At 55.5% G+C, this 23,288-nt stretch overlaps 1 protein-coding gene across 2 annotated transcripts; it reads left to right on the top strand.

Moving 5' to 3' along the window:
* The first annotated feature begins 161 nt into the window (after window positions 1-161).
* On the top strand, window positions 162-19,848 carry ITIH4 (inter-alpha-trypsin inhibitor heavy chain 4). Of its 2 annotated transcripts, XM_055382657.2 has the most exons (24): window positions 162-2,444; window positions 3,824-3,984; window positions 5,933-6,037; window positions 6,177-6,339; window positions 6,479-6,589; window positions 7,116-7,244; window positions 8,175-8,291; window positions 8,567-8,735; window positions 8,817-8,942; window positions 9,128-9,309; window positions 9,391-9,576; window positions 12,004-12,143; window positions 12,347-12,501; window positions 12,815-12,841; window positions 13,142-13,192; window positions 13,340-13,378; window positions 13,614-13,739; window positions 14,596-14,670; window positions 14,849-14,875; window positions 14,964-15,080; window positions 16,071-16,245; window positions 18,767-18,921; window positions 19,059-19,155; window positions 19,640-19,848. In XM_055382657.2, exons 1-24 carry the CDS (start codon window positions 2,073-2,075, stop codon window positions 19,707-19,709), a joined length of 3,075 nt encoding a protein of 1,024 aa, XP_055238632.2. In that variant the 5' UTR covers window positions 162-2,072; the 3' UTR covers window positions 19,710-19,848. The 2 variants fall into 2 exon arrangements, with proteins under 2 accessions (XP_055238632.2, XP_055238633.2); XM_055382658.2 differs by lacking the exons at window positions 13,142-13,192; window positions 13,340-13,378 and having other exon boundaries at window positions 2,292-2,444.
* The last annotated feature ends 3,440 nt before the right edge of the window (window positions 19,849-23,288 follow it).

Genomic DNA, 23,288 nt, shown 5'->3' with positions numbered 1-23,288 from the left:
TGGGAACATGGAACATGTCCATTTAAGAGGATCCCAGGGGATAGCACAGGTGCTATTATGGCCACTGCCACATGCTGCCTTGGACATGGAGACCCAGTGCTGACCTGTGACTTCAGACTCTTCTGAGCCTCAGTTTCCCCTTTTATACTACAGGGAAGTTGAGCTGGAGCCTATTCCATAAAGCGGGCCATGATGACACTGCTCAGAGTGAAGTGGGTGGGGTGTCAGGGACCACCTCTCCTCCTGCCTTCCACAGAAGCTGCTGAGAAGCCTCTGAGGACCTGCAGGCTCTGCAGCACCTAGGGACCTCAAAACCCCTCTCCCTGCACTGCACTAGGGACCTCAAAACCCCTCTCCCTCCCTACACTTTTGTTCACACTGCCTCCTCCCAGCTTTTGTCCCCTCCAAGACAGAGCCAGATTGAGATTCCTCTCTGGCAGTCAGTTTCCTGAGCTACCGTCTCTTCCAAACAGCAGGGGTAAGACTCCCACATTCTGCTCCAACCAAGCTGTCTGGGGCATGGAACACCAGATTCTCAGCCTGCATGACCCTTCTCTCTCCAGTCCTCTGTCCCCTGTGTGCCTGGAAGTGCCAGGTTCAAAAGACCCATAGAGGCCTGTCCCGTTGTGATGGCAAGACCATGACCATGGACAGGCTGACAGTGGCTCTTTTCGGAGCTGGACTGGCAGAGCCTGGGCTTGTGGTGCCTGGCTTGCGGCTGACGCCTGCTGGGGATGCCTTCCTGTCCCAGGAGGTTCTGGCTGCCCAGAACGTTTCCCACAGTCCCGGCCAGCCTGGCCACCTTATATAGCCCTGGGTCCGGGCTGGGCCTGTGCTCTGTGCCCCAAGGGAGCAGACCTGCTGTGAGGAAGGGCCCAGTCCTACTTGCTGGACTCATGGGGAGACTCTTCCCCCAGACACTGAAAGGAGCGTGTTCCCCTGTGTAATCCCAATCGTATCCAGAGCCAAAAGGGTGAGCAGTGGAGACGTGCGCAGAGATGAGACTTCTGGCCAGTCATGCTAGGGAAGGGGAACGTCTTCCTTGCAGCTGTAGAAATAGCTCCAGTCTATGGCACCTTTGCTCCAGGCCTGCCGCCACCTCTAATGGAGACAGGACTGGTGGAGAAACCCTCCCCAGCCTCTGGAAGCCACTGGCTGCCCCAAGGCCCCCGATAGGTTCCCAAGGCAGCTGGCCCCCTCAGGGCTGGTGTCACGGAGCCGCCGTCCTTCCCTGATCCAGGACTTGGCATCTGGCCACACTTTTATGACTCATCTTTACCCATCTGTGGCCACCGACTCAGGAGCTGGCTTCCCCAGAGCCACCAGGGAACGCAAGCCCCAGTGGTGCCCAGAGCGCATAATATGTACTCACTCGATCCCACTTTACAAGGAGCAGAGCGCTTCAACTTTAGCAAGGCCGGGACCCACCCCAGGCCTTTGGGCAGCGCTCCCCTGGGTCTGGGCTGTGGCAGCATCACACTGCTCATGACAACAGCATTCTGCCCTCTCTCAACCAGCGATTCCTGGGCTCCCTCCGCTCCACCAAATGACTCCCCAGTCACCCCTCAGGAGCTGCTGGCACTGTCAGGTCTGTCTTCTGTTCCATGCTCTCCTGTCAATAAACTCCCCGCATGGAGACCTCTGTGCCACAGGATGTGGCAGGTTTATGACTCAGTTGTATTGCCATTCTTGTTTTGGGGGCCTTGCTGGGGTTGAACCTAAAGCCCTGGCTAGATTAATGGCACCCAAACAGCAACCTGGGACCCCAGGACAGAGAAGGAGGCGCCCCGTGCCCAGCACCTCTCACTTCAGAAATACGGCGTATCTATCCTGACTCTAGATCTTGCCCCACACAGACACCTCCCAGAGTCACTCCATGCCTTTGGGCCCTCCCATCAGCCAGTCACACTTACCTGGTGGCCAAGCCCCCTTCTTCCGGGAAGCCGCTAGGGTAGCCCTGTAGCCCTAGTCTTCCCCACCATCCCCCGCTGTTTCTCCCCAGGCTGGACTTAGGGAGAGCAGACTGACATCTTCACTGTCAATTCCCTCCCAGCCCTGTGGAGCTTGGTGGAATGCCTGGTGTGAAGGGTCCTGGTGAAGGTTTCGCACTTTTCAGAAGGGGCACGTACCCCCACTCCAAACTGAGCCTACCTTTCTTTGGTATACATTCCTGCCCCCAGCCAAGGTCCATGGGACGTTCGTCATTTGCTTATCTGAGGTCACTGTGGTTTTTGGCTTGTAGATCCCAATTTCCCAGAACCTGCCCCCATGTGGGTGGGGCAGCAAACAAGTTACTAATCCATTCCCCACTTGCTGTCAAGTTCAGAAGCCTCCTGGCAGACACTGGAGCCACGATGAAGCCCCCAAGGCCTGTCCGTACCTGCAGCAAAGTTCTGGTCCTGCTTTCACTGCTGGCCATCCACCAGACCACTACTGCCGAAAAGGTAGCCAGTGTCCATGGGTGTGGTGTGAGCTGGGGGATGAGAGAACACCTGGGAAGTGGGGAAGAGCCTCTGCATGTGCCAGCGTGTCAGCACAAGTGCGTGTGCATCCGTGTGTGTGCAAAAAAATGGTGCAGACCTCCCGCCAGGCACTACCCCAAGGGCCTTACTGGTATTCTCCCACCTAATAGAGGGGATGATCCAATCATTTCCATTTTGCAAATGAGGAAATACAGTTTTACAAGCCTGGCTCTACCGCCTTTTAGTAAGTGACCTCAGGGGAATGATTTATGCTGTCTATGTCTCAATTTCCTCATCTGTAAAACAGGGTAATACTAGATTTATGCTGTCTATGTCTCAATTTCCTCATCTGTAAAACAGGGTAATACTAGATTTATGCTGTCTATGTCTCAGTTTCCTCATCTGTAAAACAGGGTAATACTAGAACGTATTCAGAGGGTGGCGGTTGTGAAAACCAAACCCATTGTATCTATAAAGTGCTTCGGACAGTGCTTGTTGTGAAAACCAAACCCATTGTATCTATGGAGTGCTTAGGACAGTGCTTGTTGCAGAGCAAATACCCAAGCACATAAACAAGCCACTTGGCACCCCTGTGCCAAACTGCATTCAGGCAGCCGCATGCAGCCGAGCAGAGTTGGTGCGGTGCGCATGAGCATGTCACACACAAGCAGGTAAGAGGTGCCCGTGTGCCCCTCCTCGGGGGACACAGGCCTCAAGGCAAATGGCACGTGCTAGGGGAGTGCCCTGCGGAAGTGGGGATGAGTTGGGGAGGGTCCACTGTGGAGCAGAGAGGAAGATTCCCAACTCTTAGAGACCAGACTCTAGTCTACCTCCGAATTCTCCCAGCTCCGAGGGCTTCCTTCTAGGAGACTGGTGGGAGCTTCCCTGTTGCCACAGAGGCCAAAGTCTCCAGAAATCAAAGGACCCGGTCACTGCCCTTTTTCTGGGCAAAGCTAAGCCAGCATGCAAAGCTCCCTGACCCCACCAGGGCTCTCACCCCTGCCCAAAGGCTGAGTGTGATGCCCCTCCCAGACACTGGCCCTGGCTTCACCAGCTCCACCCCCTGCATGCTTGTTCTTCTCCAAGGGGTGCTCTGGGCCCCCATAGATCAAGAAGGACGTGGCCCCTGCCCTGTGGTGCTGTAGGGTGGGGAATGAAGCACACTGCTACCTCTTACCTGAGACAAATGTTCACATATGAGATGCCTCACTGGGTTCAGCCTGAGGCCTGGTCGGTGGCTTAGTCAGATTGGGAGCCAGGGTTTGGTCTGGAGCCAGAGTCAGGGCCAACTCTTGAAGAGTGTCACCCCGAGCTGAGGTGGCATTGAAACCCTGCAACCCCCTTCTTCTTTGCTGCTCCAGAATGGCGTCGACATCTACAGCCTCACCGTGGACTCCAGGGTCTCATCCCGATTTGCCCACACGGTCGTCACCAGCCGAGTGGTCAATAGGGCCAATACTGTGCAGGAGGCCACCTTCCAGATGGAGCTGCCCAAGAAAGCCTTCATCACCAACTTCTCCATGTAGGTGCCTTCCCACCCTCCTCCCCTCTCCACACCCCCCAGTGCTATGACTCCATCGCTCTGTGCCAGCAAACCCTCTTCTTGAAGTAAGGCATGCCAGGGTGTACATCTTCAGGAGTACACCCTGCACCTGGGGCCACACAGGAACGGGGGCTCGCCAAAGGACTTATTCTCAAAGATGCCCCCGTCCTTCCCTCCATCCAGCCATTCATCATCCCTAAGTGCTGTCCAGGTGTTAGGCAGAGAACCACAGCATCTTTGTGACTTTGCCTTTGAGAGCACAGACTTGAGGCCTCCTGAGGCCAGACCAGGCAAGAGGAAGTCACCAAAATGCACATTCCAGCTCAAAGTACAGAAAACCTCCTCGACCCTTGGCCTCCCCAGAGTGGAGAGTGGCTTGAGGAGGATTCTCCTAGGTCTGCCCCAGCTGGGATCCTGCAGAGGACATTTTTGCTCAGGCTGCGTGAGAGATGCCTGAGGTTTCTCTGAATTCTATGAGCCAAGGATGGTCCTCACTTTGTCCTCTGCCACCCTCCCCTATCCTTCCCAACTCAGTTTCCAATGTTTACTAAATGCACCAGGATGCCATCTGTCCCTTGCTGCCAGGAAAAGCTGTGATTTAGGACAAGGGCAAGACTCTTCCCAGAAACAGGGCGATGGTGGGGCAGAGAGGGAGTGTCTCATGTGGGGTCCCACACTGTGGCCTCTGGAAAACTGCAGTGGGGGCTAGTCTCCTCCCTCAGGCGCCACGCATCCCCCACTCCACAGCAGCCTCTACTTTTCCTAACCCAGAGCCCGGGCCTATGCTGCCCAGCTTGCAGTGCAAGCCCCACGGGCTGTGTCAGCCTTCGACATGGGTGCCAGGGTCAGCAGTTGCCAGGTCCAGGCCCGTGGCATCTGCTGAGAGCCCAAGACTGTCACTTGCCTTCTCTAGACCCAGATCCTGTTGCTGCATGAGTTAGGGGAGCAGAGAGCAGGTTCCCTGCTCCCTGACCTGGCCAGGAGCCCCAGCTGGCCATCTGGAGAGATGAAGCACTGCCTACCCAGGGGGAGGAGCGCCACTGCCCACTCACCAGCCCCATCCCGGGCTGGAGTTAAATTATAACCAGGAAGGTCAGGCAGGAGGGACGCGTAGTCCTGACATCCTGGCTGCTCCCCCTCCTGCCCACTGCCACACACTCCCACACTTTCATACCACCCCCAGATGGAGCAGGCAAAGTTGACCAGGCACATCCCTACACACCCCACAAGGAGGCTCTGAAGAAGTCGTTTTCCTCCCTGAGAAATGGCCTGGGCCATTCTTTCTCAGCCCCCAAAGGATGGCTGCTAGGGGTGTGTCCACACACCCAGGAGTCCCGTCCACCAGTTGTCCAAAACCTCCTTCCAGATATGCCAGCCTCCCTACAGGGTGCCTGCCTCTTGTGGGAGGGAGCGGGGAGACTGCTGTAGGGGGAAAGTGCTCAGAGCCTCCAGCCCTGCGTCTGCTTCCTCCTCAGTCCTGGCCCCACACGGCTGCACGCAGGGCTGGGAACAAGTGTGACTCAGAGAGCTCTTGCTGGTGATGAACTAGTTCCCCTGGAACAGTCCGTAAAATGGAAGGGGCAGGTGGGAATGTGGGCCAGCTTCGGCCAGACTGGACAGGTGGAGAGAAGGCAGGATTTAGCCCGGCCCTGCCCCTCTGCAGCCTCCCCTTCATCCCTTCTATAAAATGAATGCTTACTGTTACTGTACACACCTCCGGGAGCTAGAGGCCTGGCGCACTTTGCAGAGTGCCCTGCACAGGGTCCTGTATGCGGTAGGTGCATAATAAATGGCACTGGGCTCAGGCAAAGATGGGAGTCACTGTGTCAAGAGGCACACCGAGTCCAGAAAGGCTCTCTGGAGGAGGCAGGAGTGGAATGGGCCCCTGCCACCAGGCTCTCAACAACTCCCACCCTTCTGCCCCCAGGATCATCGATGGCATGACCTACCCAGGGATCATCAAGGAGAAGGCTGAAGCCCAGGCCCAGTACAGCGCAGCAGTGGCCAAGGGAAAGAGCGCTGGCCTCGTCAAGTGAGCTGGCGGGAGGCAGTTTCAGTGGGGAGGGTCTAGACAAAGGCCACCTTGCCTTTGGCCCTTAGTCCTGCTCCCACCTCTACCAGCCTTACCCCACCTGTCCTGGAGGGGCAGGCCTGATGCCCTTCTCCCCCAGGGCCACCGGGAGAAACATGGAGCAGTTCCAGGTGTCGGTCAGCGTGGCTCCCAATGCCAAGATCACCTTTGAGCTGGTCTATGAGGAGCTGCTCAAGCGGCGTTTGGGGGTGTACGAGCTGCTGCTGAAAGTGCGGCCCCAGCAGCTGGTCAAGCACCTGCAGGTACCTGCTGCTACCTCTTCTGGGGAGGCCTCCTGCATGACCCTTGCCCTGCTGAGGGCGGCCCCTCTTTGTCCCTGAGCCTCCTGTGAGCCCCAGCCCAGGCTCCTGGCTGACCCAGGGACCCACATCTTGCCTCCAGATGGACATTCACATCTTCGAGCCCCAGGGCATCAGCTTTCTGGAGACAGAGAGCACCTTCATGACCAACCAGCTGGTAGACGCCCTCACCACCTGGCAGAATAAGACCAAGGTGGGCCTGTTGTGGTCAGCAGGTGAGGGTACCAAGGGCCCTGCCTTCAGGCTAGCCCTATGAGCCCGGATTTCTGGAAAGCAGGATGGGCTCTCCCTCCTGTGAGCTGTGAGCTGGAGAGGCTCCTGAGATCTCTGCATCCTTGCTGTCATTTGGCAGATGGGGAGGGCAAAGCCTAGAGAAGGACCATGGCGTCCTCGTATGAGCCCTGAGATCTGTCTAGGAAGGGGCTGGATAATAGACTGATGTGAGGGTCCTGGGGCCAGGTGGAGAGAAGGAGATGGTTGGATGGCACACATCCTGGAATAGCCTCTGCTTGCGCAGCTCCAGGAACAGGGAGCTCATCACACCCCTCCCCTGCGTGAAAGTGGTCCATCAATAACTCAGCCTGAAAGAAAGTGCCCTGGAATGCGGACCCAAGACTGCATCCTGGAATTCTGATTTCCCAATATACAGACAGGGATAGAGGGTGTTGTTGGCCTGGCTTTGCTGTTCCTCCCAACTTCAGCCCGGATTATTCCTCCAGGCTCACATCCGGTTCAAGCCAACACTTTCCCAGCAGCAAAAGTCCCCAGAGCAGCAAGAAACAGTCCTGGACGGCAACCTCATTATCCGCTATGATGTGGACCGGGCCGTCTCCGGGGGCTCCATTCAGGTGGGTGGACTCCAGGCAAGAGCAGAGCAGCCTAGAAGTCTGTCCACCCCCAAGGGCCTGAGCTTGGGTATTTTAGAAGAGGAAAAGAACCACCCTTACTTAGCAGTGTGCACCAGGGACCGGCACAGACAGAGAACATGTGATTTAGTTGTGTTGTCCCTGAAACTATTCCCTTTCCCAGGCAGAAAATGTTTGTCTCTGAGAAGAGCTGCCCTGTGGGGTTTCCCTCTTTGCCTCTGCTGCTGGGAGGCTCACAACTCAGTTTTATGCACATTTGCAGTAGTTTCTTTCACACTAGTTTCTGGCATTATTATTGTTGTTATATTTTGGTATGATCATGGCTCACTGCACCGTCAAACTCCCAGGTTCAAAAGATCCTCCTGCCTCAGCCTCCCTAGTAGCTGGGACTACAGGCATGCACCACCACACCTGGCTAATTTTTTTTTTTTTTTTTTTCCAGTAGAGACAAGGTTGCCCAGGCTGGTCTTGAATTCCTGGGCTCAAGTGATCTTCCCACCTAAGCCTCCCAAAGTGCTGGAATTACAGGCGTGATTCACCACACCCAGCCATTTCTGCCATTGTTATTACACTTCCCTTTTACTCCATGTTTTTGAAGTCTTCCCTCTTTTGATGGTTGTCAGGTTTATGATGTCTGAACTTTTTAGTATAAGCCATCTGAAATACTAAAACAAATAGAAGGAAAAGTTGCAGGGAGAGTTCTAGTGGGCTGTGCATGAGCAGGGAAGGCTTCCACAAGAAAGGGGCTGGTCTGAGCCCTGAAAAAGGGCAAGGTTTTGGGGAGGTTAGCAGTGGGATGGAAATGGGATTGGAACAGAGCACAGAAACCCAGAATTTGGGGTAAAGGGGCTGAATGGGGATAGGGCACAATTGTAGCTCTGATGGCTTGGGTGGGTCTCACTCTGGCCACAGATCGAGAACGGCTACTTTGTACACTACTTTGCCCCTGAGGGCCTAACCACAATGCCCAAGAATGCGGTCTTTGTCATTGACAAGAGCGGCTCCATGAGTGGCAGGAAAATCCAGCAGGTAGGTCCTGTGGCCCAGGGCAGGCCCTGAAAACTCCCAGGCCCTTCATGCTATCAGCTGTGGTCTGGCAGGCAGACCCCCTTGCTTCACCTTTCGGCACCATGGGGCGGGTGGCTCTCAGGAACCAAGGTTGGCCAGAGCCTAGGGCAGCCCCTGTTCCTAGAGCAGATACCATGACCTCACCCCTGAGACAGGAGTCGAAGGATGCCAGCCCTAGGGCACACGAGCCCTCAGGGAGCCCTTCTGAAGCACCTACGTTTCCTCTCCCTGACCAGACCCGGGAAGCCCTAATCAAGATCCTGGATGACCTCAGCCCCAGAGACCAGTTCAACCTCATCGTCTTCAGTACAGAAGCAACTCAGTGGAGGCCATCACTGGTGCCAGCCTCAGCCGAGAACGTGAACAAGGCCAGGAGCTTTGCTGCGGGCATCCAGGCCCTGGGAGGTAAGTGTCTCTGTGGCCCTGCAGGGTGGGGGCTTCCAGGGCTCCTGGCTGGGGACCACCTTGAGAGTGCGTGTTCCTCAGGGACCAACATCAATGATGCAATGCTGATGGCTGTGCAGTTGCTGGACAGCAGCAACCAGGACGAGCGGCTGCCCGAAGGGAGTGTCTCACTCATCATCCTGCTCACCGATGGCGACCCCACTGTGGGTGAGGGCCCTGCCCGTGACTCCAGGACGTGCTGCACAGGGGAGGTGGCTGGGGCTGCACCTGGGTTTGCTGTGGGATCTGGGCAGGGAGAGGGGGTCACTGAGGCCCCTTGGCTCTGAGGTTCCAGAAATATTCTTCAAGCAAATCACTATTTTCTCACCCTCATCCCAAACCCCTGGGTCCAGGGGAGACTAACCCCAGGAGCATCCAGAATAACGTGCGGGAAGCTGTAAGTGGCCGGTACAGCCTCTTCTGCCTGGGCTTCGGTTTCGACGTCAGCTATGCCTTCCTGGAGAAGCTGGCACTGGACAATGGCGGCCTGGCCCGGCGCATCCACGAGGACTCAGACTCCGCCCTGCAGCTCCAGGTGCCAGCGTGCCCCAGGTGGGCTGCACAGAGAAGTGGGCAGTCATAAAGCCCAGCCTTTATGACACCCCCAACCCTGCAGGACTTCTACCAGGAAGTGGCCAACCCACTGCTGACAGCAGTGACCTTCGAGTACCCAAGCAATGCCGTGGAGGAGGTCACTCAGAACAACTTCCGGCTCCTCTTCAAGGGCTCAGAGATGGTGGTGGCTGGGAAGCTCCAGGACTGGGGGCCTGATGTGCTCACAGCCACAGTCAGTGGGAAGCTGGTGAGTGTGGCCAAAGCCACCCTGGAGGGGAATGGCAGCCTCCACCTCTGCAGCCAGAGGGGCTGGACTCAAATCCCAGACCTGCCCAGCTCCAGCTTTCCCCTCTGCTGCCTGTGGATGACACAGGGGCATGGCAGGGATTCACTGAGACAATGGAGTGATTCTCATGAGACCAGCACATACAGGCCCTCGGCAGCCGGTCTGTGCACCTGCGAGCACAGGTGAGGGCAGGGATTCCTCCCTAGTTGTCATCCCTTCCTGTCCTGGTACCACAACCCTCTCAGGTTGCAGTCAGACAGGGAGGGCTGCTCCTATTTCACAGATGAGCAGACTGAGCTCCAGGCAGGGCAGGCAGCTTGCCCCAGGCCCCACTGCAACCAGGCCAAGAGCCCAGCTTGCCACGTGGCACCCTGTCCTTGCCCAGCCTTCCCTGCCTCCTTCCAGGGACCCCCTGTCATTCCACAAAGAGAAACTGAGCACGAGCTCTGCAGCAGGGCCTTCTTCAGGCCCTGGGATGCAGCAGTGAATGAGGCTGACCCCTCCATGCCCTCATGGGAGAGACAACCCAAGGACGTATCACCACACAAACCAGCTACAGGCTGGGATCTAACCCTGGACTCAGGAGAGCAGCACCAGGAGCCCCAGCCTGGCCTGGGGATCAGGGAGGGCTTCCTGGAGGAGGCCCAGCAGAGACAAAAGGATAAGTAGGAGTTGGGAAGAGTCCAGATGGGGCAATGGAGGAATATGTTAGGCCCCTGTGGCATGAGGGCAGCGTGTGTGAAGAGAATAGCGGTGGGCATTGGGGGCCCATGGCCTTGTTTCAGGACAAGTCCCCAAGTGTCATGACTGTTGGTACAGTCTGCGTGGCCACCCTGCCTGGCTTCAAACCCAGCTCTGCCACCTCCCAGATAGGAGACATGGAGAAGTCACTTAACCTCTATCTACCGCAGTTTCCTCCTATGTAAACATGGGAATAAGTCGCATGCCCTCCTCATAAAGTCACTGTGATTGATGTCCAGTGATAAGCACTCCATACATGTCAGCAGGTGATTTAGCTTGGAGGCCGTGGGTTCCCAAAGTACAGAACCCAAGGTGACTCAGGGGAGTTCACAGACAGACATGGCTTGTTTTAGTGGTTATTTACTTATTTTAATGTGTATTCTGAAAAATATGACCTGAACTTCAGGCCTAAGATTTTTTTTTTTTATTTTTTGAGATGGAGTCTCGCTCTGTCTCCCAGGCTGGAGTGCAGTGGTTCGATCTCGGCTCACTGCAAGCTCCACCTCCCAGGTTCACACCATTCTTCTGCCTCAGCCTCCCGAGTAGCTGGGACTACCGGCACCCACCACCACACCCGGCTAATTTTTTGTATTTTTAGTAGAAAGGGAGTTTCACCTTGTTAGCCAGGATGGTCTCGATCTCCTGACCTCGTGATCTGCCCACCTTGGCCTCCCAAAGTGCTGGGATTACAGGCGTGAGCCACCGCACCTGGCCCAGATCTAAGATTTTATGGATATAAAGCCAAGTAAAAATTGTTAGCTTACTTAAAGTTCATTTAAGGAAAAATATCAATTAAATAGCTGTATGTGTGGATGGGGCAAAATTCATGCAGGTAGCCTATGTGTGCCGAAGCTTTGGAAAGCCAGCCAGGCTCTGGGCGAGAGACAGGCTGCTCCAGTGGGAGCAGACCGCAGATCTGATCCACATTGTGAAAAGGTCTCTTGGCCACTCAGGGAGCTCTGGTGGGAGAGGCCTGGGATTCCTCTGCTCTAGGAGCCCATTTCCCAGGCAGCGAGCTAGGTCAGTCTGAGACCACAGGCCCCTCCCTGAGGGAGGAGGGAGCAGGTTCACACAGAGCTTGGGTGCACGCTTCCCTGTCATCGTCCCACGGTGGCCAGCCACAGAGGGGCCAGCTTGGACAGGGACAGCCGTTGGGGTGGATGGGGCCCCAAACCCGGAGCCATGACATCTGAGTTGTGTTCTCAACTCTGCCTCTGACCCCTGGGAAGGTCCTTCCCTCTCTGTCCCTTTCCCTCAGCTTTGGGGGTAAGGGCAGGCTGTAGCTAGACACCGTTCCTGCTCCACACTGCACTTGCAAATCCTTCCTGCTGCTGTTTCTACACTGGCCTGGGGTTCCCATCCCTTTCTTCCAGAGGTTTGGCTGATCTGAGTCCTGGCGCTGTGCCTGCCTTGTTGTATCTGGGCTACTTTGCTACCTTTTCACCTCCTTCTCATCCCTGTATGCTCTGTGACTGAGCCCCTTGCACCCCTAAGCCCCCTCCTTACCCCCACTCAAAGGAAATGCAGTCCCCACAGTCAGTGTGTGGGACCTGCCCCAGCTCCAATCATGGAAGAGCTCGGAAGTGCCAGGCAGATGCAGATGTCCGGCCCTCACTGCTCCTGCCCTGGCTGGGCCCCTCTTTCCAGCCTACACAGAACATCACTTTCCAAACGGAGTCCAGTGTGGCAGAGCAGGAGGCGGAGTTCCAGAGCCCCAAGTATATCTTCCACAACTTCATGGAGAGGCTCTGGGCATACCTGACTATCCAGCAGCTGCTGGAGCAAACGTGAGTGCATCAGCACCTCCCTAAGCCTGTCGCTAGGGGGCAGGCACAGGTGGCACGGGACAGCGCCTAAGCATGGAGAGGGGGGTCTTGGTATCATGTCCAAGCTCCAGATTCTCCCAGAGGGACCTCCCCAGAAGGGGCTGGATGGAAAATCTGTTCCCGAATTCAAGGATCTCCTGAGCTCTGATGTGCTCCACCTACAGTGTCTCCGCATCCGATGCTGATCAGCAGGCCCTCCGGAACCAAGCACTGAATTTATCACTTGCCTACAGCTTTGTCACGCCTCTCACATCTATGGTAGTCACCAAACCCGATGACCAAGAGCAGTCTCAAGTTGCTGAGAAGCCCGTGGAAGGCGGTGGGTGTGGGGTTGAGATCTCAGCCTCCCAGGTAGCAGAGTTTGGACCCAGCATTCTCCCCGATCTTCCCTGCATCCTGACCAAGACCCCAACCGTGCCCCCAACAGACTCCCCCTGGGAGATTCAGCCTATTCACTGACGAGGAAAGTGAAGCCGGGTCTCCTATCTCCCCAGATTCATTGCACCTACGATATAGTCCAGGATTGGGTAGCAAGATTAAACACAAGCGCTTTAAATTGATGAAAACCACCCTGACGGTGTCTGTCTGTGTGTGTGTCTGTCTGTCTCTCTCTCTCTCTTTGTTTGATCCAGAAAGTAGAAACAGGAATGTCCACTCAGGTAAGCAGCGAACATCCTCAAAGACTGTGCTGGGTGGTGGTCTGCCAACACAGGGTCCAGGGCACCAGCCCTGTGAGGTTGCTGGCCAGGGCCCAGGTCCACCCAGGCCTCTCCAGCCCAGCCCTGCTGCCAGGAGGCAGTGTAATCTGACCCGGCACGCTGGTGCATTTAGTCGCCTGTGCATTCAAATATTGGCTGTGCCGCAGGCCCTGTCCCCAGCACTAGGAATACAGTCCCCATCCAAGTGGGGCCACAGGAAGGTGGGTGCAAGATGCAAACCCAGGTCCCACTGATTTCCAGGTTCCACTTTCTTCAAATATTATCTCCAGGGAGCAAAAATACCAAAACCAGGTGACAAAGTAGGAGGTGGGGGGAGGGGAGATTGACAGATTGGGCTCAGTCCTGGCTGTGGAGGGTAGTGCCTTGCCCAGCTCCTCTGGCTGGTGACAGCCCTCGGGCCTCAGTTCAGTTGTATCTGATCAGGACTTGACCACACAGAGGCTTCCTTTTCTCCAAGAAGAGGATGGAATAGACAAGGTAGTTTGAGGGGTTCTGCCAGGGGGAGGCATGACATCCCTGGGGGGGAGTTCGAGGGAGGTCCATTATTGTTCATCTCCCAGCTGTTGGGGGAGAGGCTCCCCAAGTTGGCCGGGTGTGGGGAGAGGGGACATAGCTGCCCTCTCCGCACCCACTCCTGGGTGGATCTCAAGCCCTGGCTGTGAGGACCCACAGCCAACCTGAGAGAAGACTGCATCTGTCAATTTCTCCAAAGCTGGAGCTGCTGGCTCCCGGATGAATTTCAGACCTGGGGTTCTCAACTCCAGGCAACTTGGACTCCCAGGACCTCCTGATGCTCCTGACCATGCTGCTTTCCACCCCTTCCGCCGTCTGGCCATCTGTAAGCTGCCTTCCGGCCCTGCGAGGGCCTCGGTTTCCCACGGTGGTCCTTGAGCCTGCCCCATAGAGCGGGGTGGGGTAAAGCACGCACCACAGGGCCAGGCCAGGGATGGCTGCTGAGGGCACAATGTGAAGTAATTGTGGGTCAGTTCAACCTGGGATCATTTACTGGGGCTGGGGTGGGAGTGCATTTCCTAAGGAGGCTGTCCTCGCCTTCCCAGCTCTTTGCAGCTGCCCCCTGCCCCGTCCTTAGCGTCTCATCTCCTCAGATGCGAGCTCACCCGGGTTCTTTAGCCGCCCCTAGGTTGTCAGACCACAGGCCGTGACAGAGCAGCCTGTCCCACACTCCTTGTTCAGAGGGGACCCTAGGCCCTAAGAGGGGCACGGACTGGCCAAGCATGCACGTCACAGCGCTCTTTGGAGCAGTCCTTGCCAGCTTCCTCTCTCTGAAGGCCCCTCTCCCCACTACCCAGTGTATGGACATCAGGCCTCCCCTCCCCGAGGCAGGACTTCACCTGTCCTTTACTTTCACTGAGTAGGATCCACTATACTCTAGAGGCTGACTCATGAGGAAACCTTCTAGGAAGGGAGGGCTTCCTCCATTCAGAAAGCCAACAGAGGTCCCTTGAACTGTTTTCTGATCCCCAAATCTGCACTCGAATGCAGCTGCAGAGCCAGGCTGGACCTATCCCTGACAGCATGCTCTTCTGTTTGAAAATCTCCTGTGACAAAGGCCATTCTAGGTGGAGTGTATGTGTGGCAGGATGGGGGGCTGGAGCTTGGTGGCAGCGCTGCTGGTTGCCCGCCTCCTGACTGCCTTCCTGCTCCCTTTCTGTTTCCGGATGTTCCTGCCCTAGTGCCTGCTTCAGCACCACCAGCCACCTCAAATCCTGATCCAGCTGTGTCTCGTGTCATGAATATCAAAATCGAAGGTGCCCCCAAGGCCAGAGGCCCTGTCCTAACAGGGGGATCCTGGGAGGGGAGTGACCTGTCACATGTCTCGATGTTGAAGTAGTGAGGGAACCCAGTCACACCTAGTCACTGCTCCCTCCCTCAACCTCCCACTCCTCAGGAAGGGGCTGCCTAAACCCAGACTTTTTCTTCTTTTAGAAACAACCATGACAACCCAAACCCCAGGTAAGTTCCCAGCCCCCTTGGCCCCTTTCCACATCCTTGCCCCCAGCCTGCCCTTCCTGCTCCAGGAGCCGTGCCCCGGCTGTCCCAGCCCCCATACAGGCTCCCTCTGCCATCCTGCCACTGCCTGGGCAGAGCGTGGAGCGGCTCTGTGTGGACCCCAGACACCGCCAGGGGCCAGTGAACCTGCTCTCAGACCCTGAGCAAGGTGAGAGGGGCACACCCAGAGAGACCCAGACACCACTGGCACACACCCACCACCTGCCTACAGAGACACACACAGCGCGTGTAGGCTGTCCCCACACAGGCCCCTCCCAGATCATAGCGTGGTCCTGCCTCCCAGTGCTGGCATGGGCACACACTCACACAGACACCCCGGGGACCTTCCACTGGGCACCTTGTGTGCAGGTGTGGGTGGCCAAGGCACAGATAAACATGGCAGCCGTGTGGAGGTGAGCCTAGAGGAGGAGCCAGGGTGGGGCAAGGGTCAGGGGAGCTGCCTGGGGTTACACAGGGATGGCAAGGCCATGGCGGGTGCACAGAGACCAGCATGAGGATGTTCCAGATGGAGGAGTTAGTGCCTGCAGAGCACAGAGCCCGAAAAGATGAGACCTAGAAGGTGTGGATGAGGGGAATGGCAGGAAGAGACAGGGGTGCTGGCTGGGCCCCGCCCCTTCAATCCTAGACCAGACATGGGGACACGCTCCACTCAGCAGTGCTCACCCCCGCACCGCCCAGCCCCGCTCAAAGCCAAGGGACATCCGTGGCTTTCTCATTCCTCAGATGCATGTGTCACCCACTTCCTCACTCTGGCTGGGAATGTCTTTCCTGAGGGCAGGGAGCACCGATTCTCCATCTTACCCTTGGCCGCGGCATCTAGCTCAGGGCCAGGCGCTCCATGGGGCGTTCTGAAGGCTTATTGACTGGAGACAAGTTAATTCTCAAAGGCCTCAACTGAGGGTGGCCGTCGCCGAGGATTTAGGGGCCCCTCCAAAGCCTTAGACACCAAGGGACAAGTGGAGAGATTGTGGGAGCCAGCCCCCAGTGTGAAGGAGTGCTGAGAAAGGGGCGCCCCTCCTGATGAGGGAGGGAGCTGCTGCAGAACTCCAGGGGGTGTGATCAGGGGGGACTCCCCGTGCAGGTCGGTGTCAGCCCTGGCTGGGGCCCAGCTATGACCTCTCTGGTCTGGTCCTCCCAGGGGTTGAGGTGACTGGCCAGTATGAGAGGGAGAAGGCTGGGTTCTCATGGATCGAAGTGATCTTCAAGAACCCCCCGGTACGGGTTCACGCATCCCCTGAACACGTGGTGGTGACTCGGAACCGAAGAAGCTCTGCATACAAGTGGAAGGAGACGCTGTTCTCAGTGATGCCCGGGTAAGGCCCAGGCTGGAGCCCGGGGCAGGGGTTGACCTTTCAGGCTACAGTGGCTGATGATGGTACCAGCAGGTGGCCTAAGGCCACGGACCTGAGAATGGAGCAGCTACACTCACAGGAGGGGCAAAGAGACAAGAGCCCTGCCATATACCCCTGCAGCTCCAGAGGGCACTGAGGAGTTGTCCTGGGGGCCTAACCCAGGTCACTATCCCATGCAGGAGACAGTGTGGTTTGGAGCTAGCTCCGCTGCTAATCCTTGTGACCCTGGGCAGGCAGCTTAGTCCCTCTGAGCCTCAGTTTCTTCACCAATAACCAGTACTAATCATCCTGGCCCAGAGTCAGAAGGCTGGGGGGGAACCCAATGAGAGAGTGTAGTTGGGAGCACTTTGCCGTCAGATGATACAGTGCCCCCAAGCACCCCACAGGACAGCACTGCCTACATAGTGATGTGATGTTCTGATGACAATAGTGAGAAGCTGGAGAGCACTGTTGACAGCATGTTACCAGCATTCTCTTTAGCGTATCCTTGGAGCTTTGCTAAGGAGACACAAGTCAGTGGCCTCAAATACTGAGCAGCTGGTGAATAATGGAGGCAGAAGGCCACCTCTTCTGGGTGAGGGAGCTCACTGCTTCACAGTGGCCTTCCAGGGACAGTCTTCCAGCTTTGCAGATCACGAGGGGCGTCCAGGAAGGGCTGAGGCCCTCGTCCTCTGTGGGCAGTGTCCTCCAAGCCCCTACCCTGTGCCACAGCTCACCCTTTTCCAAGTATGGAGAGCCTTGTCCAGCCCTGTCTCACCCAGCCCTCTGCGGGAACTCCCTTGCACTTGACAGATGAGTGCACATCCAGCTTATCCAAGGGCTCACCCAAAAACCTTCCCAATTTCATAAAAGATCTACGCCCGGTGTGGTGGCTCACACCTGTAATCCCAGCACCTTGGTAGGCCAAGGTGGGTGGATTGCCTGAGCTCAGGAGTTTGAGACTAGCCTGGCCAACATAGTGAAACCCCGTCTCTACTAAAAATACAAAAACTAGCTAGGTATGGTGGCGGGCACCTGTAATCCCAGCTACTCAGGGGGCTGAGAATTGCTTGAAGCTGGGAGATGGAGGTTGCAGTGAGCTGAGTTAATACCACTGTGCTCCAGCCTGGGCAACAGAGTGAGACCCTATCTCCGAAAAAAGGAAAAAAAAAAAAAGATCTAAAATTCCTTGCTATCTGGTAGATTCACCAAAATCAATAGCATTTTTATGCCTAGAAAATGAAATAGAAGTAAAATCCTATTAATTGTAGGGAGAGAAAGTCCAAATAGTTTCATGAGCTACAGAAGACATAAAGAAAAATAGGCTGGGCGCGGTGGCTCATGCCTGTAATCCCAGCACTTTGGGAGGCCAACGCAGGTGGATCACCTAAGGTCAGGAATTGGAGACCAGCCTGGCCAACATGGCGAAACCCCGTCTCTACTAAAAATACAAAAATTAGCTGGGTGCGGTGGCACACCTGTAATCCCAGCTACTCGGGAGGCTGAGGTAGGAGAACCGCTTGAACCCAGGAGGTGGAGGTTGCAGTGAGCTGAGATTGCACCACTGCACTTCAGCCTGGGCGACAGAGCAAGACTCTGTCTCAAAAAAAAAAAAAAAAGAAAAAAGAAAAAAACCCCACATCTTTTAGATTGAATTGAAGCAATAGAACAGTGTATGTTTAGGGAAAATTTGTTTCAAATAACCTCTGAGTAACAGCAGGGTCTTATTCAACATGCTCAAAGGAACCTAACATTCATGAGAACACCAGAAAGGCAAGAATTTCAAGGGTTATTTTAACTAAAAATCTGAGGAGACAGAATGAGAAGAGGCCTATCCTTTAGACATTAAACACATGATTAAACACAAGTCATCCAGAGAGAGTGCACCAGCTGTAGAACAAAAGGGACAGAGTGGATGCATCAGAGAAACTCCTTCAATCATATAAAACTAATTTATGACAAACTGAATTTAAGAAAACCAGAGGCCGGGTGCGGTGGCTCACGCCTGTAATCTCAGCACCTTGGGAGGCTGAGGCAGGCAGATTGCTTCAGCTCAGGAGTTTGAGACCAGCCTGGGCAACATGGTGAAACCCTGTCTCTCTTAAAAATAAAATTAGCTGGACATGGTGGCATGTACCTGCAGTACCAGCTACTTGGGAGGTAGAGGTGGGAGAATCACTTGAGCCGAGGAGGCACAGGTTGCAGCGAGCTGAGATCACACCACTGCACTGCAGCCTGGGGGACAGAGTGAGACCCTGTCCCTGCCCCACCAAAAAAGAGAAAGAAAAAAAAGTGATGGGGAAACTAGACATCATTAAGTTAACTTTGGTCCTATTTTACCAATGAGGAAACTGAAATCAGAAGATTTAAGGGCCTTCCCACCCAAGGCCACTCCGTGACTTCCTGGACAAGAGGGGAAGCCCAGCCCACTCCCCACCCTGACTACTGAGGTTCCGTGCACACGTCTCTACCTTCCTGCTCAAGACACTGGGTCTTTCCACAGCCTGAAGATGACCATGGACAAGACGGGTCTCCTGCTGCTCAGTGACCCAGACAAAGTGACCATCGGCCTGTTGTTCTGGGATGGCCGTGGGGAGGGGCTCCGGCTCCTTCTGCGTGACACTGACCGCTTCTCCAGCCACGTTGGAGGGACCCTTGGTACTGTGCCCATTACTGGGGCCCAGGCCTTCCTCAGAAACCAGCTGTGCTTGGGAACAGGCAGCGCCCCTCCCCTGCGTGTGTCTCCCAGGCTTCCTCTGTCTCTAACCCTTACTGACCCACCCTGTGTATCTCAGGCCAGTTTTACCAGGAGGTGCTCTGGGGATCTCCAGCAGCATCAGATGACGGCAAACGCACGCTGAGGGTTCAGGGCAATGACCACTCTGCCACCAGGTGACTCGGCACAAGCAGACCGCTGAGCCCAGCTGGGGTGGGGTGGGGACTGGGAGGCCAGGAGCCAGGTTCTCCAGGGCCCCACTCCTGTCCTTGCCCAGGAACTAGACACAGTCCGGTGGAAGGCTGATGCTGTAGAAGTGTCTAAGCCAGCTTTCAGTGACCCCACAAAAGATGGATGGCCATCTCAGACCCACAGAAAACACATGGGCCCTGAGATCCCTGGGGTTGGTTGGGGACAGTCGGAACCTCTCCCTGTCCACACCCTGAACTCCCAGAGCCTAAACCCTGGAGACCTCACGTACTGGCTTCTCTAGGGTAATGCTCTGGGTGACTGGGCCTTGTTGGCCTATGCTGGAGGGAATTCTGAAGGGACGCCAGGACTCCCTACCCTCCATGTTCCTGTCCCCAGCTGTCTCCCTCTTTTCCCACCACGCCTGAGATTTGCTGACCACCTGCCTATCTGTCTGTCTTTCCATTTCAGAGAGCGCAGGCTGGATTACCAGGAGGGGCCCCCGGGAGTGGAGATTTCCTGCTGGTCTGTGGAGCTGTAGTTCTGATGGAAGGAGCTGTGCCCACCCTGTACACTTGGCTGCCCCCTGCAACTGCAGGGCCGCTTCTGGGGCCTGGACCACCATGGGGAGGAAGAGTCCCACTCATTACAAATAAAGAAAGGTGGTGTGAGCCTGGGAAGTGGGTGTCTCCAGTTCCATGTGGCCAAATCCTAGGGCCTCAACCTCGCATTCTGAACCTTAGCATCGTGGAACACAGAAGCTTCCACTGTCAGCTCTCAAGAGCTCATGGCCAGGAGGGCCCATGCTGAGCTTTCAGTCCAGCCCCTTCATTTTACAAACAAGGAAACTGAGCTCGAACCACCCATTTGAGATGTCACTCTGGCCCCCAGCTAGGGGCCCAGGGCTGGGAGCATTCTCCAGGAGCAGAGGTTCAGTCTGCTTCATGGTCTCTTGGACCAGTTTTGACTACAAAAAAAAAAAAAAATAGAGTGAACTGGGTTGGAATTCTTTCTAGTCCAACTCCTGAACTTTCTCAGTGAGCTTTTGGACTTCTCTGCAATGGGATTTGCTTTACACAATTTGATTTTCACACCTGTGCTGAGGAGCAGGCCTGTCTGCTCATTGTCTTGTAAGGAAGCACTGGATCTTTGAAGGAGACACAGAGGCGAGGCCCCAGGTGCAGCAGGGAAATAGGGCCTGTTTCCAGGAACCTCTAGTCTAATGGGGCTGATCTGGGTCCCAACTCTGAATCCTGTGCTTGAGGGTCTCCTTTCCTGTTCTTGCCCCAGGGTTAGGCACCCCAAAGATTCCACCAATTCCTGTACGGGCAACATATACTTTAAAAAATTTACGGCTGGGTGCAGTGGCTCACACCTGTAATCCCAGCACTTTGAGAGGCCAAGGCCGGAGGATTGATTGAGTCCTGGAATTTGAGGCCAGCGTGGGCAACGTGACGAAACCCCATCTCTACGAAAATTACAAAAATTAGCTGGCATGGTGGTGCATGCCTGTAGTCACAGCTACTTGGGAGACTGAGGTTGGAGGATCGCTTGAGCCTGGGAGGTCATGGCTGCAGAGAGCCATGATCATGCCACTGCATTCCAGCCTGGGCAACAGAGCAAGACCCTGTCTCAGAGAAGAAACAAAAATTACTATTACCCCACCTACTTCTGAAAAAAGGATATGAGTCTATGGCTTACCAATACAAAGCTTAAAGAGGAAGAAACCAAAATCTGAGTATAAGGATAAAAGAGCCAAGAAGAAGGATAGTGAACTCAGGGACATCAGGGTAGGGAAAGCTGCAGCAGTGATGGAGCACAAGACTTTGCTATGAGCTTCCTGGAAGCCCATGTAAAGCAGAAACTGAGCTCATTTGCTTGCTAAAAAACACCAGATCATCAGGGAGACATCCTTTCCCCGCTCTTGAGCTAGAAGAGGATATTTGCTGGATGGGTCTTTTTAAAAGGGTCAAAGTACTGGCTGGTGGGAGGGGTCACCAGCAGCAGGTTTGCCTAACACACGGAAACGCTCCTCCCTGCACTGCTGCCTCCCCATCGAGCCTCCTTGGCAGATAGGGATCTCAGGCAGAGTCGCTTTGTAAAGGCTGTTCCAGGGAGCTCGGGCCAGGGCTGTGTGACATGAGAGTAGCTCAGAGGGACTTGCTGTGGGGGTAGCCCTGACATACAGGGATGAGAGAGGAGTGCCACCCCAAGCTTACCCTTCTGGGACATGACCCTCTGGACTGGCTGCTGAATTTGTGCAACAGCAGAGGAGTCACAGTTGATTTTCTGGCCCTGCCAGCACCTGCGGGGCAGGTGTTTTCTGTGACAGTTGGAAATAGGCCCATGTTCTTCACTCTTTCATCCAGCAAGTGCTTTCCAGCTTATGCCAGGCCCTGGGCTGAGTACTGTGGGCACATTGGGCACCATGGCAGACACAATGCCTGTGGTGATAACTGCCACCCAGAAAATAGCCAGGTGCTGCAGGAGCCCAGAGGGAGACATGGGGATGACCAGGAAGCCTGGGGGTGGCAGGGAAAGCTTTCTGCAGGTAATGTGGGAGCTGAGATTTGAAAAATGGAGAGAAGTTAGCCCAGTGGAAAAGGAGGGCAAGAACACCAGGTGGTGGGAACAGCATGCGTCCAGGCCTAGAGCCAGGACACTGTGTGCTAAGTTTGGGGAAGATGATGGAAGGAGATGCTGTGGGATGAGGTGGAAGGGGAGGGGGGCCGGGCCAGCACAGGTGGTGCGCACCTCACCACAGAGCATGGCTTCTACCGTGAAAGGGGAGGGAGGGCCAGGCAGGGACAGGAGGGACCAGGGTGACGTGGAATGGGGAGAAGGCAGAGTCCACCTAGCTTTTGCCCGCATAGATGGCCTCCCGGCCTATGGGTTGAGGGCAGCTGATTCCTCCCTCCCAACCTGTTCACATGGCTACTACCTGGAGCTGTCCTTCTGGAGACACCTGAGGAGGACCAGAAACCATAACGAGGACGCCTTTTCACATCCTTCGCATGGCAGGATCCTTCTCCCCACTGCATAGATGTGGAAACTGACCTCAAGATGACTGTTTTAAAGCTATGTGGGCTGGGGGCAGTGGCTCACACCTATAATCCCAGCACTTTGGGAGGCTGAGGTGGGCAGATCGCTTGAGCCCAGGAGTTCGAGACCAGCCTGAACAACATGGCAAAACCCTGTCTCTGCAAAAAATACAAAAATTAGCCGGGTGTGATTGCACATGCCTGTAGTCCCCGCTACTCTGGAGGCTGAAGTGGGAGGATCACCTGAGCCTGAGAATTCGAGGCTGCAGTGAGCGGTGATCATACCACTGCACCACTGCAGCCTGGATGATGGGAGCGAGACCCCATCTCAAGAAAAATAATAATAATAGCCATATGGCTCCTCAACCAACCCAGGCTTCAACAGAATGGTGGGACTTGCCCACCATGGAGGGTTCCTTTCTCAGGCCTGGGCCCTTTTAGCCAGTCCAGCCTGGCCTTCTGCCACATTCACCCTGGGGCTATGAGGAGGCCTTCAAGATGGGAGCCATGTCTATGTGGCCCCCTCCCTAGAGCAACAACAGGCACCAGTCTGCCATTAGCATCCTGTAGCCACCTGGGGGGCTCCTCTGACGACAAACATTTGCCCCTGGACTGCCCTTCATGGCCTCTAGTCCTCTCTCCAGGGACCCCTGCACTGAGAGGCAGGACAACTTCCTTTCTTGTCCCCAAGGCCACATGCCATGCCCCACTGACATTTGTGGCACTCGCCAGTCTGATTCCAACCTCCTCCAGTCTTATTGTGCCCCCTGCTCTGACATCAGGCAAAGCTACTCACCACGTCTTCTGATGGGGTACTGTCTGCCCAGCATGCCCTTACCCCCTCCCCACCCCCAGGCAGAACAGCAGAGGCAGAGGATGTGGGCAGGAGGGCTTATGTTTGCACAGTTGAGAGCAGCCTGTGTGTCTGGAACCCAGAAAGTAAGGGAAGCACCTGGTGTATGAGGGGAAGCTGGAGAGGCCATAGGAGGGACTTCTGTCATGGTTCCAAGAGTAAAGGATGGAAGATGTCATTTGTAGGGATTTAGTCAGCGAGTGGTGATCACATCTGCTCTGTAAAA

This window comes from Gorilla gorilla, chromosome 2 (assembly GCF_029281585.2).
Source record: "Gorilla gorilla gorilla isolate KB3781 chromosome 2, NHGRI_mGorGor1-v2.1_pri, whole genome shotgun sequence".
Lineage (NCBI taxonomy): Eukaryota > Metazoa > Chordata > Mammalia > Primates > Hominidae > Gorilla > Gorilla gorilla.
This window is presented reverse-complemented; position numbering and strand designations above follow the sequence as displayed.